The sequence below is a fragment of the Mastigoproctus giganteus genome, chromosome 2 (genome assembly GCF_048544385.1).
Source record: "Mastigoproctus giganteus isolate SK-2022 chromosome 2, ASM4854438v1, whole genome shotgun sequence".
NCBI classification, from domain to species: domain Eukaryota; kingdom Metazoa; phylum Arthropoda; class Arachnida; order Uropygi; family Thelyphonidae; genus Mastigoproctus; species Mastigoproctus giganteus.
The window spans coordinates 251,571,364-251,583,760 of record NC_143576.1 but is presented as its reverse complement, the minus strand read 5'-3'; the positions used below and the strand labels follow the sequence as shown (position 1 = coordinate 251,583,760).

At 40.7% G+C, this 12,397-nt stretch overlaps 1 protein-coding gene across 1 annotated transcript in view; it reads left to right on the top strand.

Moving 5' to 3' along the window:
- LOC150090379 (A disintegrin and metalloproteinase with thrombospondin motifs 9-like) overlaps nt 1–12,397 on the top strand; it is a 514,590-nt gene that overhangs the window by 446,607 nt on the left and 55,586 nt on the right. Inside the window, exon 32 of the mRNA XM_090369090.1 lies at nt 9,890–10,076. Within this exon, the coding sequence (XP_090225216.1) occupies nt 9,890–10,076 (187 nt within the window). The remainder of the gene's footprint in view (nt 1–9,889; nt 10,077–12,397) is intronic.

The following is a 12,397-nucleotide window of genomic DNA, read 5'->3' as shown; positions in this document are numbered from 1 at the left end:
ATCACCAAAGGTGTCAAGACTACTACTCAGGATTTTTAAGAGGTACAAGCTAAAGGTTATAATGATTTATGCACCAGCATCGTGCCATGATGATGAAGAGGTTGAAGAAATGTACACCGAAGTCGAGAGTCTTCTAGATGAGCAGAAAACCCACTACACTATCATTATGGGGCACTTCAATGCTAAGGTTGGAAAGAGACAAAACAGTGCAGAAAGGGGAACTATAGGAAATTTTGGAATTGGTGAAAGAAATGAAAGATGTGAAAGACTTGTGGAATTTTTAGAATCTCTAGGATTGTCAGTAATGAACAATTTTTTCAAGAAAACGGTGAACAGAAAGTGGACAAGGACCCCTCGACGTGGGCACCTGTACGTGGTGAGGGGACCTCCCAGTGATGCTGCTGGTTTTCCAGATTAGCATCACTGGGATCCAACGCCCATACCTTGGTTCCAGGGTTACATCATTGGAATCCGGCGTGTGCAGCCGTGCGCCGCGACCCGTGGAAGCGGAAAGGGGGATCCTGGTGGTTGAGGGGCCCAGCCTTAATACACCACTTTGGCCCCTGCTTCGACGAGACGGGTGGTCCCGGACCGGCTCGACTGGGATCAATCGGCGGGTGGTATTATACTGCTAGGGTCAACTGCGTTCCAATAAGTCTCCCTCCCTATGGTCCTGGGACGGGATAAAGACTTATTGGTAACGTGGGTATGGTGTTCTAAGCGAACTCGGCGTCCCATTCGTGTACGCAGTACCTGCTAGTTCACGAGTGGGCGCCCCCTCGTAGGGCTCCGTGGTGGGTGAGGTACTTAGGCATCAGACATTTTTCTTTACTCTCATGAGTAATTCAAATCCCCTTTCTTCTGGGGCCCCAACAAGGCCCCTACCTAATCGAGATGATGACGCAGATAACACCTCTGCAAAACGAGCCAGAACTGAGGATAAATCACCACCATTAGTGACACCGCTTTTCCTCATTCTCCATTCCACCGGAGAGCAGTCCATTGGAAAGATGTCACCCTTCTTCATCCAGAAAGGATTAGAAGGGTTGGCAGGTTCACCAAAATCTGTAAAAAGACTGCGTTCTGGCGACCTTTTGGTCGAAGCTTCTACCACCAAGCAAGCGGAAAAAATCATAAAGGCTACATCCATAGGGGGAATACCTATCATCGTAACCCCTCACAAAACTCTAAATTCTTCACGTGGTGTCATATCAGAGTGGGACCTTCTTCATGTTTCTGAAGAAGAGATCTGCTCTGAATTGAAAGACCAAGGAGTGACAGCTGTAAAGAGAATATCGATACGGAAGGATGGGAATCTCGTCCCTACCCGAGTTCTCATCCTCACGTTTAACACCCCACGGCCTCCAAATTCCATCAAGGCAGGTTATCTAAACTGCCCAGTGAGGATTTATATCCCAAACCCACTGCGGTGTTTTAGATGCCAAAAATACGGCCACTCACAAACATCTTGTCGTGGTAACCCTGCCTGTGCTCGATGTGGTGTTAAAGACCACGAGAGCAAGGAATGTACAGCTCCAAAACCCGCCTGTGTTAACTGCCAAGGTGAGCACCCCGCCTATTCAAGAGCATGCCAGCGGTGGAAAGACGAAAAAGAAATCCAAAAACTAAAAACAGAGCTGAATATTTCCTACCCAGAGGCCAGAAAACGTATCCAACCAGTAAATAGCGGGAAACCTTCATATGCCCAGAAGGTTTCTGCTAAGAGCACTATCGGGACACAAACTGAGATGACTATACCACCAAGAGAGTCATTCACCCCGATTGCACGCTATTTATTGAGTTCTCAAAAGCCCACCAAAAAAACACAGTCAGTTGCCACTCCTATATCCGTACCTCCTAGTGCTCCACCACTACCAAAACCAAGTGGTAAAGAGCCTGAAGTAACAACAGAAAGAATGGATGTAGAGAACAAGGAGGTACAGGATGAATCAGTCTTGGAACTCTTTGCGGAGGAAGAAATGGACACGGGACATCGTCCATTCTTCCCCAAAAAAGACAAAGCCAAGACTGATAAAAGTAAGCCCTCAGCACCTCGGAAGCCGCCTGATGGACCCACCAAGCCAAAATAATGGCTAAATTCCTACAATGGAATTGTCGTGGATTCCGGCGAAATACTGATGACATCAAGGCCCTCCTGCAAAAGCACGAGCCAGTTTGCCTTTGCTTGCAGGAGACTTATCTAAAGGCAAATGATGATCCCACCCTGCATAACATCACAATCTTTCGTAAGGATAGAATTGCGGATGGTCCTGCTCATGGAGGAGTGGCTATCCTTGTGGGTAATCAGACCCCAGTTCAGCCCTTGCTAATTACAACCAGCATAGAGGCTGTTGCAATTCGCCTTACAGTGGGATTTTTAATAACGGTCTGCTCGATTTATTTGCCACCTGGGACTGACATCTCCCAGGAAGACCTTGATGATCTTGTAACGCAGTTGCCTCCCCCTTTCTTACTTCTCGGGGATTTTAACGGACATAACACCCTGTGGGGTAGTGCTAACATCAACGGAAGGGGACGAGTCATAGAGCGTATGCTCAATGACAATGACCTTTCCCTTCTAAATACTGGAACAAACACCTTCTTCCATATGCCTACCCGTACTTTTTCTGCCATTGATCTCTCTATCTGCTCCCCTTCTCTACTCCCTTCACTCACCTGGGAAGTGGAGGAGAATCCATACGGAAGTGATCACTTCCCTGTGATAACCTTGTTACACAGTGGGAGACCGTGTCTTCCTTTTAGGTTACCACGGTGGAAGTTTGATCAGGCTGACTGGAATGCCTTCCAACATCAGGCAAATTTTGACCTCAGTACAGTCAGTCAGGAGCCTATCAATGACGCAGTAACGTACATCACAGAAATCATTGTCCACGCAGCTGCTAATGCTGTCCCAAAAACATCAGCCCGGTTTCCACCATTTCCCAAACCTTGGTGGAATTCACAATGCACAGCAGCAAAAAAGGCTCAAAACAAAGCGTGGGGGATATTTCGCCGATATCCTACCACGAACAACCTTATAGCCTTCAAACGTGCACGAGCCAAAGCACGCTACATCCGTCGTCAGAGCCAAAAGGAATCGTGGATCCGTTTTACATCATCTATTAACCAGTCTACCAACTCTAAGGTAGTCTGGGATAAAATCCGGAAAATGAAGGGAAAATATACATCCCACCCTTCTTCAATCTTAGATTATAATGGATGCGCTGTTGCAGATCCAACTGCAATAGCCAATGCTCTTGGGGAAACATTCTCTAACATCTCCGCAACATCCTCGTACTCCCCAGAGTTCCTGGTCCTGAAACATAAACTGGAAAGAGAAGCACTTAATTTTAAGTCCAAGGGCCTCTATCCCTACAACGGGGATTTTACTATTCAGGAACTGAAAAGAGCCCTCGCTCTTTCCAAAGCAAGTGCTGTTGGACCAGATGGCATCCATTATGACATGATTAAACATCTTTCACCAAAATCTATGGATTGTCTGCTCCTTCTGTATAACAGAATCTTTACTGAAGGGCAGTTTCCGGATTCCTGGAGAAAGGCAATCGTTCTTGCCTTCCCTAAGCCAGGAAAGGATCCAAAAGTCACCACCAACTATCGTCCTATTGCTCTGACTAGCTGTCTGTGCAAAATCCTGGAGAGAATGGTTAATTCTCGTTTAATATGGTACTTAGAATCAAATGACCTTCTCTCCAACATACAGTGCGGCTTCCGAAGGAACCGGTCCACTTTGGACCATCTTATTAGATTGGAAGCATCCATCCGGGATGCTTTCCTAAAACGTGAACACTTGGTGTCGGTGTTCTTTGACATGGAGAAAGCGTATGACACAACTTGGAGATTTGGCATCTTAAAAGATCTGCATAGCCTTGGCCTTAGGGGGCAACTCCCCATTTTTATTAAAAACTTTTTAGCCAATCGATCTTTCCAAGTTCGTGTGGGATCCTCACTCTCTCGTTCCTTCAGCCAAGAGGAGGGAGTACCACAAGGATCAGTATTAAGTGTCACGCTTTTTGCCATCAAAGTGAATTCCATCACAGAACAACTTCCTCCAACTGTAAACTGTGCCCTCTATGTTGATGACTTTAGCATATTTTGTCAGTCATGCAACATGAGGGTTATTGAAAGACAACTGCAGAAAGTTATTGATCGCCTCAACTCCTGGGCTCTTGCTAATGGCTTCAGGTTCTCGCCGGAGAAGACCGTTTGCGTACACTTTTGTCGTAAGCGTAATCTTCATCCTGAGCCTGAATTAAAGCTCGGACAAAATGTAATTCCAATAGCAGCGGACACAAAATTCTTGGGACTCGTATTCGATAAAAAGCTGACCTTTCTGGATCACATCCGTCAACTCCGCACAAAGTGCACAAGAGGGCTAAATATTCTGCGCTCTCTTTCCTCAACATCTTGGGGTGCGGATCGATGCACCCTACTACGCATCTATCGTGCACTTGTACGATCCAGACTGGATTACGGGTCCCTGGTATACAATTCGGCCAGAGACAGTGTACTTCGTTGGCTCGATCCTGTCCATCATCTGGCTCTCCGTACCGCTATTGGAGCATATCGCACATCTCCTGTCCAGAGCTTATACGTCGAAGCAAACGAACCGCCATTATTGCTTCGACGTAAGCAGTTGTCTCTAAACTACGCTCTAAAACTGAAATCCCTGCCAGACCACCCTACGTGGCTAACCGTTTTTGAGCCACGATGGGAAAATTTGTACAACACCCGTAAGACTGCCAATCGTCCTTTTGGTATTCGTGTCCAAGAGCTACTCAAAGAACTTAATATAAAGGTAGACAGGGTTGCCCAAACACCAAAGCAACCCCTTCCACTCTGGCATGCTCATGTCCCGGCATGTGACTTGTCCCTTCGAAATTGGGGAAAGTCGGACACTCCATCGTCTGTCTACCTGCAGCTTTTTTCAGCACACCGAGCTGAACATTCTGACTTCGCGCCAGTCTACACAGACGGGTCGAAGTCAGAATCATATGTGGGATCTGCTGCTGTCTTTACAGACAGCACTACATCGGAGCAGATTCCCTCTGAATGCAGCATATTTACTGCAGAGCTGCACGCTATAGAGTTAGCCTTGGATCACATTAGTGAATGCCAATACCAACGGTTCATTTTGTATACCGACGCTCTCAGCGTGTTACAGGCTTTAATATCTGTGAGATATAATTCTCATCCAGTTCTGTCTAGCATTCAGCAGAAGATTCACGTTCTCCATGAACGTGAATATGATATCCGCTTCTGCTGGATTCCTAGCCACATTGGGATTAGGGGAAATGATTTGGCTGACGCCGCAGCCAAATCAGCAATTCCCAATAATGACCACTGCCTGTTAGTCCCCTATACAGACTACAGGCAAATAATACATCAAAAGATACATTCCCAATGGCAGGATTCGTGGAATAGACAGACTGCGAATAAGTTATATCATATAAAACCTGTAATTGAACCGTGGCAGTCTAGTCTGCGCAGGAATCGTAAGGAGGAAGTTGTTCTTGCCCGGACCCGCATAGGACACAGTCATTTAACTCATTCGTTTTTGCTGAGGGCTGATGACCCTCCTATGTGTGTGTCCTGTGGCACAATCCTAACGATTAGACACCTTTTAATTGACTGTCCAGATTTTAGCAGCACCCGTTTTACCGCTTTTAGTCATCTGACTGAGCCTTATACACTCAGTCAGATTTTATCCGACAATGACAACGTGTCTGCTGTTTTTAGCTATTTTAAATCAATAAAAGTTTTTAATTGTATTTAAAATTTGTTATTGTTATCTCTTTATTGATTTAATTTTTATATATTTGTTATTATTTATCTGGACATGGTGACCTAACTAATTAGGTCACCGAGAATTTAAACTTTTAAATATTGCATAGTCTTGGCGCATTATGGCCACAGCTGCCAATGCGCCAATAAAAAACCAAAAACAAACAAACAAACAAACGTGGACAAGGAAGAGCCCAAATGGATTAACAACTAATGAAATAGACTTCACCCTCACTAAGAGAAGATATATCATGAATGATGTTACTGTCCATGAACAAGGTAGATGTTGGAAGTGATCACAAAATGGTAAGGTGCACACTTGATATAGATGTAAGAAAAGAAAGAAAAAAACTGACTCGAGTAAATAATACAAAGTCTTTGAGATAACAGAAGAGAAGAAAAAGCAGTATGTACGGGAACTTGAGAACAAGTTTGAGCTTCTCCAGACGGCTCAGGACCAAGATATCAACGAGGAATATTACAACTTTCTGAAAGTGAAAAAGCCCAAGAAACCTATAGGTAAAAAGAAATCCAAAGAAGAAAAAAATCAGTCAAGAAACACTTGTCATGATGAACCGAAGAAGACAAATAAAGAGCAAGGTAAACACTGAGAAGGATAAAATTAAGTATACTGAGTTATGCAAGGCCATTAGAAAGAGACTCAGTGAGGACATAAGAAGATTTAACACAAGAAAAGTAGAACAAGCATTAAGGGAAAACAAAGGACTTAAATCAGCAGCCATGAGCAGTAATACAGAAAGACAAATGATACTGAAACTGAAGAATAGCGATGGAGTACTTATAAATAGCAGAGAAGGCATAATTCAAATAGAGAATTATACAAGGAGCGAGGAATTATTGTGGGGAAGATGGATCACAGTGGTGAAGATGGATCACAAATTGGTAATACATATGACATACTCAACATCCTTCCTGATGAGGTAGAACATGCATTGAAGAAAATGAAGAATCAGAAAGCCCCAGGGGAAGATGAAATGTAGAGTTGCTAAAATTGGGAGGAAGAGACATGGCACAAAAACTGGCAAGACTCTTCACAAAATGCATTAGAAAAGGTGTGACTCCCAAGGAGTGGAATAATGCAATCATAGTTTTGCCATAAGAAAGGAAATAAATTGGAAATTATAGACCAATTAGCTTGTTATCCCACATCTACAAGTTGTTCACAAGGTTCATCACTAACAGATTAGAAAGAATACTTGATGAGAATCAACTGAAAGAGCAAGCTGGCTTTAGGACAGGATTCTCAACTATGGATCACCTTCACGTAATATCACAGCTAATGGAGAAAGCAAATGAACATAAAACACCATTATGCCTGGCATTTGTGGATTATGAAAAGGCATTTGACTCCATAAGGCAATGTTTCGGGCACTGGAAAGACAAGGCATAGATACCCCATGTATTATGATTTTGGAGAAAATATACGAGAATGCTGCCTCCTTTATTAGGCTAGACAAAGACAGTAGCAAATTTAAAATTGAGAAAGGAGTTCGACAAGGAGACAAAATATCTCTGAAGCTGTTTACTGCTGCCCTTGAGGAAGCTTTCAGAATATTAGACTGGTCGCAGAAAGGAGTAAATGTGAATGGAGAGTGCCTAAACCACTTACGTTTTGCAGATGACATTGTGGTCGTGAGCCATGATCCCAAAGAATTAGAGGAAAATGTTAATCAGTTATGCAGAGTTAGTAAGGATTTTGGACTAAAGATGAATTTGACTAAAACAAAAGTAATGATGAACAAGTATGCCATATAAAGGGATATAATGATTGAAGGAGCAGTAATTGAAAAGGTGGATTCATATACTTATCTGGGACAAGTCATCAGCTGTAATAATGATAAATGGCTGGAAGTCAAGAGAAGAATAAATTTTAGATGGATAGGAAATATAGTCACATACTGAGGAGCAATATCCCAGTTTGTTTGAAACGTAAAATAATGAACCAATGTATACTCCCCACCATGACCTGTGGAAGTGAAACTTGGGCACTCACCAAAAGAATGGAAGAGAAGCTGAGAACTACCCAGCGAAGAATGGAATGATTTATATTGGGAATCATACTGTTAGATAAGAAGAGAAACACATGGATTAGGCAGCAAACTCAAGTAAAGGACATTATTATCAAAACTAAAGAACTAAAATGGTCTTGGGCAGGACACAGCTTGAAGACATGATGACAGATGGACTGAGAAAATAACAGAATGGTACCCAAGAGGAGCTAGAAGAAACCCTGGAAGACAATGATGGAGATGGACAAATGAAATTCATGAGTTTTTGGGTAGTAAATGGATGGCCATTACACAAAACAGAAGGAACTGGAAAGGCCTTCATCCTGCAGTGGATTGAAAATGGATGATGATGATGACTGAAGATTTGGACTAACCATTGCCTTATGCAATGAGATGATCACCTCTGTATCCCTGCTAACAAAGTTTCTGTATATCATTGACAAAACCCCTTGAGCTGTCCTGGCAGCCTCTCTGCATTGCTCAGAGAACTTAATATCTGATTATATAATTACCCCCAGGTCTTTTTCATTTTCCACTACCAATTTAAATTATACACCAATTTAAAATATAATTACCTCCTTTCTATTTTTCGCCTCTTGCAATTAAATTTATCCATGATTATAAATTTTCACAGAAACACAAATTGTAACTACACCAAAGAAACACATACAGACAAAAGCTGCAAATTGCACTGCTGTCACTTTACAACTAAGTCGAAAATCTTGTTAGGTATTAGCCTACCTACTTATTATGCATATTTACAGTTGAACCAACTGAACAAAAGCCACAAAAGTCAGATGCACGGGGGCAAAAGTGCTCGGAGCTCAAGCTGATAACTTCAGTACAGTAAGGGACATAGTTGAACTTTTATTTGTGCGGTGTTGTCAAATAGTAATTAAATTGAAATTGGAATAGTGTTTTGAAATATGGAAAATAGTAGTACAAAGTAAAAATATCAGAGTACAGTATAGGCTCAGAGGGGAGCTGCAGCCCCATTAGCCCCATACTGGTTACACCACTGGTCCGAGTTCCTGCCAGTGAAACATGCCCCACCCCATAAAACCGCCTCCACCGGCCTGCACTTTAGATACCATGCATGATGGATCAAGAGCCTCATGTTGTTGATGCCAAATAGTCAAGTAAATAACGTGACTCATCCGACCTTCCAGTCTTCTAACATCCAGCTTGCATGCTTTTTGCACCAGGTGAGTCTTTTACGCTGATGAACCTTGATTAGGAGAGGATGCCGTAGGAGTCATCTGTTGGTATAGCCCATACATGCAAGCATGTGATGCATAGTCATGCCTGATATTGTTCCGGGTTGGCCCATTTTGTATTGGGTTGTCAACTCTTCAACAGTGCTGCGTCTGTTCGCCTGTACAAGTCGTGGGACCTGGCACCCACCTCTAACATCAACCTTTCTCTGACCTTTGCAGTTTTGTCATTGGATCATTGTTTGATCATTTTGATGCCAGTCCTGGTACACTTTAACTATGGCAGCTCTCGAACAGCCCACCAGTTCAGCTGTTTGAGAAATTGAGGCACCAGCTCATCGAGCACCCACAATCTGTCCATTTATCAAAGTCTGATAAATCCTTCCTTTTACCCATCACGCTCGGAATTTTACTACCTACTAACCACTGAATACATAGGTCGACTAATTCTGCACTCTCGTACCTCACCTGGTCAGCGGGTCGCATTCAGTTTTCGTAGGGGTGGTCATAATTCAGCGATCACTCAGTGTACAACACCCACACACACACTTCAGGAATGTCTGTAATGTGTGTATATAATTATATTTATCATTTTGTGGCCTGCTTACTCAGTATTTAAATGCTTGTATTTTATTCTAAATGAGTAATTAGTCTATTTTCTTAACATTAAAGAAAGGCAAAGAGGTGTTTTTGTCTGCCAATAAGACTGACTTCTCACCTGTTTTATGAAAAAATGCAGATATGCTACTTATTTTAAAATACTAACTGTTTTTATTTGTTCTTTAACTAATATGGAAATTATTCTGTGATTTAATATATACTTACATCTTGCATTCTATATAGGTCCTCCTATCAGTTGTACAGATATTCAGCAAAGGACTAATACTCATAAAGATGGCGAATATGATTTATATATAAGAGGAAGATATTTTAAAGTATACTGTGCAGGAATGAATACAACAAGACCACAAGAATTTATTACCCTTATTAGTGGAGAAAGTGATAACTATTCAGAAATCTATAATAGAAGGTGCTGCTATTAATTTTTGTAACTGTATTTATGATGTGTATTGTGTGTATGTGGATGATATTTGTGAGAATTTCTCTGTTTCTCTGTGTTTTATATTTTTTTTCTAAAGACTGAATTCAAACATGGGAGTCAGGTTTTATTTTAATTTAAAAAAAAAAAAGGTTACATGTGATAAAGTGATCACATCAACTAGGGTCTAAAGAAGGATTGTAAAATAGCTGCATTATAAGGATGATGTTTACATTACAACTTTTTTTTTAATAACTGCTACTTTGAATATTAAGACCATGAGAAATAATTGACTTCAGAATGCATGAAACAAAAGATAGTCCTTAGTTTACTAATTTATTTTATAGACAATATAATTTTTGATATATTGAAATAATTGAAGTTTTCACTTTATGCCACATCTTAAGTCATCTGAAATTCACTGAGACCACTCATTAATTGATGAGAGATCAGTAAGTCTTGAAACAGCTACAATAGCAACATTTCATATTTTTATAGTTGGTGAAGCAATTGATGGGAGAATTAAACTGTGTTAACATCTGAGATTTCATTGGTATTACCCTAGCCTACTGAAATTTTATCATTACTCACCAAACTTTGAAGTAAGGATAATCAGAACCTGATCTTGATATATAACAGTATTCACATGATCAAGAATACAGATATATTTATCTAAGAAAGCTGTATTCATGTAAAACTGCATATTGCACTTTCTATAAACTGTTATTAATAATAGAAACTATTATCCCTTTCAGCAGTGTTTGCCACACATGGGCAGTGTCCATCACAGTCATTTTTCATGTAATTTTGAAATTTTGTAAAAATTAACTTTTACATAAAATGCTTTAAAGTATGCATATGTTCTTATATTGACTTTATTACCCAGCACTAGGGTAAAATTGTCAAAAATCAAATCATAATTTTAAAAAGAATGAAAAAAAAAATCTTAAAAAAACATTTTTAAAGTGATTTGTAAATGAAATCTGACCTTAGTTTTTTGATGTAACAATACCCTCTGCATCTACTTATGTATTCCTTGATTTGATTTTATCAAATTCTGTCCCAGGTGTCAATCACCTTCTGTGATTCATATAGCACATTTTCCTAAAATGAATACAGTTCTAGTTTAGTTTAGTTGTCTTTCTTTTTTTAGTCCCCCTTAAGCAGTTCTGTATTTACAATCACAGGTAGAACTCAGAAAGGAAATTTACTTTGCTTTTTCTTAGTATACTTGTTAGTTATTAACTTTAATCCAATTAACCTTTTCAGCTGCTTGACCACTTAGTGGCACTCCAGCATTAGACTAAAATCATCCTCCTGCCTCTCCATAGCAGAACTGGTAACCTAGGTGGTAAAGACAAACCTCAAGGACCTTTTCTACCTTTAGAGCCTTCAAGCACAAAATTAAGTCATCTCACATGAATTAGTCATCCTTGAAAGGCATTTGAATACAAATGCAGAGTCACAATGTACCATCCTTTCTGGTGGTATTACTCTCTATCCACCAAATCTGTGGATAAGTTATCACCTTTCTTGATTCAAAAAATACCTGGAATCTATTGTTGGATCACCAAAAATAGTGAAATGCTTCTGGTATAGAGATCTACTGATTGAAACAGCCACCTCAAAAGTATTCTGAATGACTGCTAAAGATAACCTCTGGTGGGCTGCTAATATCCATTACTCCCACAACACCTTGAACTCTTCTAAAAGTTTCATCACAGATTGAAACCTGCTTATAGCCTATGAGGAGAATTAGTTCAGGAACTCAGTAATCAAAAGATTATAAATGCTAAATGTATCATGACTTAAAAAGACGGTAATATCATTCCAACCAGATCCATCATTTTAAATTTTAGTAAAAAAAGTAAACTGCAGCCATTATCAATCCACTGCAGGATGGAAGCCTCCTCAACAATTCATGCTGAGGGAAATGGACCATAATCTGCCACGCTAGTCCAGTGCGGGTTGGCAGATCGACAGTATTTAGTAGTCAGGGGCTTGAACCCTGGTCTACTCAAAGAGCGTGTATTAGTGCACTCCCGTAGATTAAATCCACAATTAAAGATGGCTATTTAAACCGTTGAATTCAGTTTTATTCTGAATCCGTTCATTATTTCAAATTCCAGAAATACAGCCATTCCTAGCAAGCATGCCAACCTGATACCATTTATCCCATTTGTGGTTCTGAGGAGCATACTCAAGCAGATTGTTTGGCCTCAACTCCTGTTTGGCAAAATTGCAAATGAAGCCACCCAACCTTTTCTAAAGCATGTGAATTATAGAGAAATGGAAAGAAAATTGAAAAATAT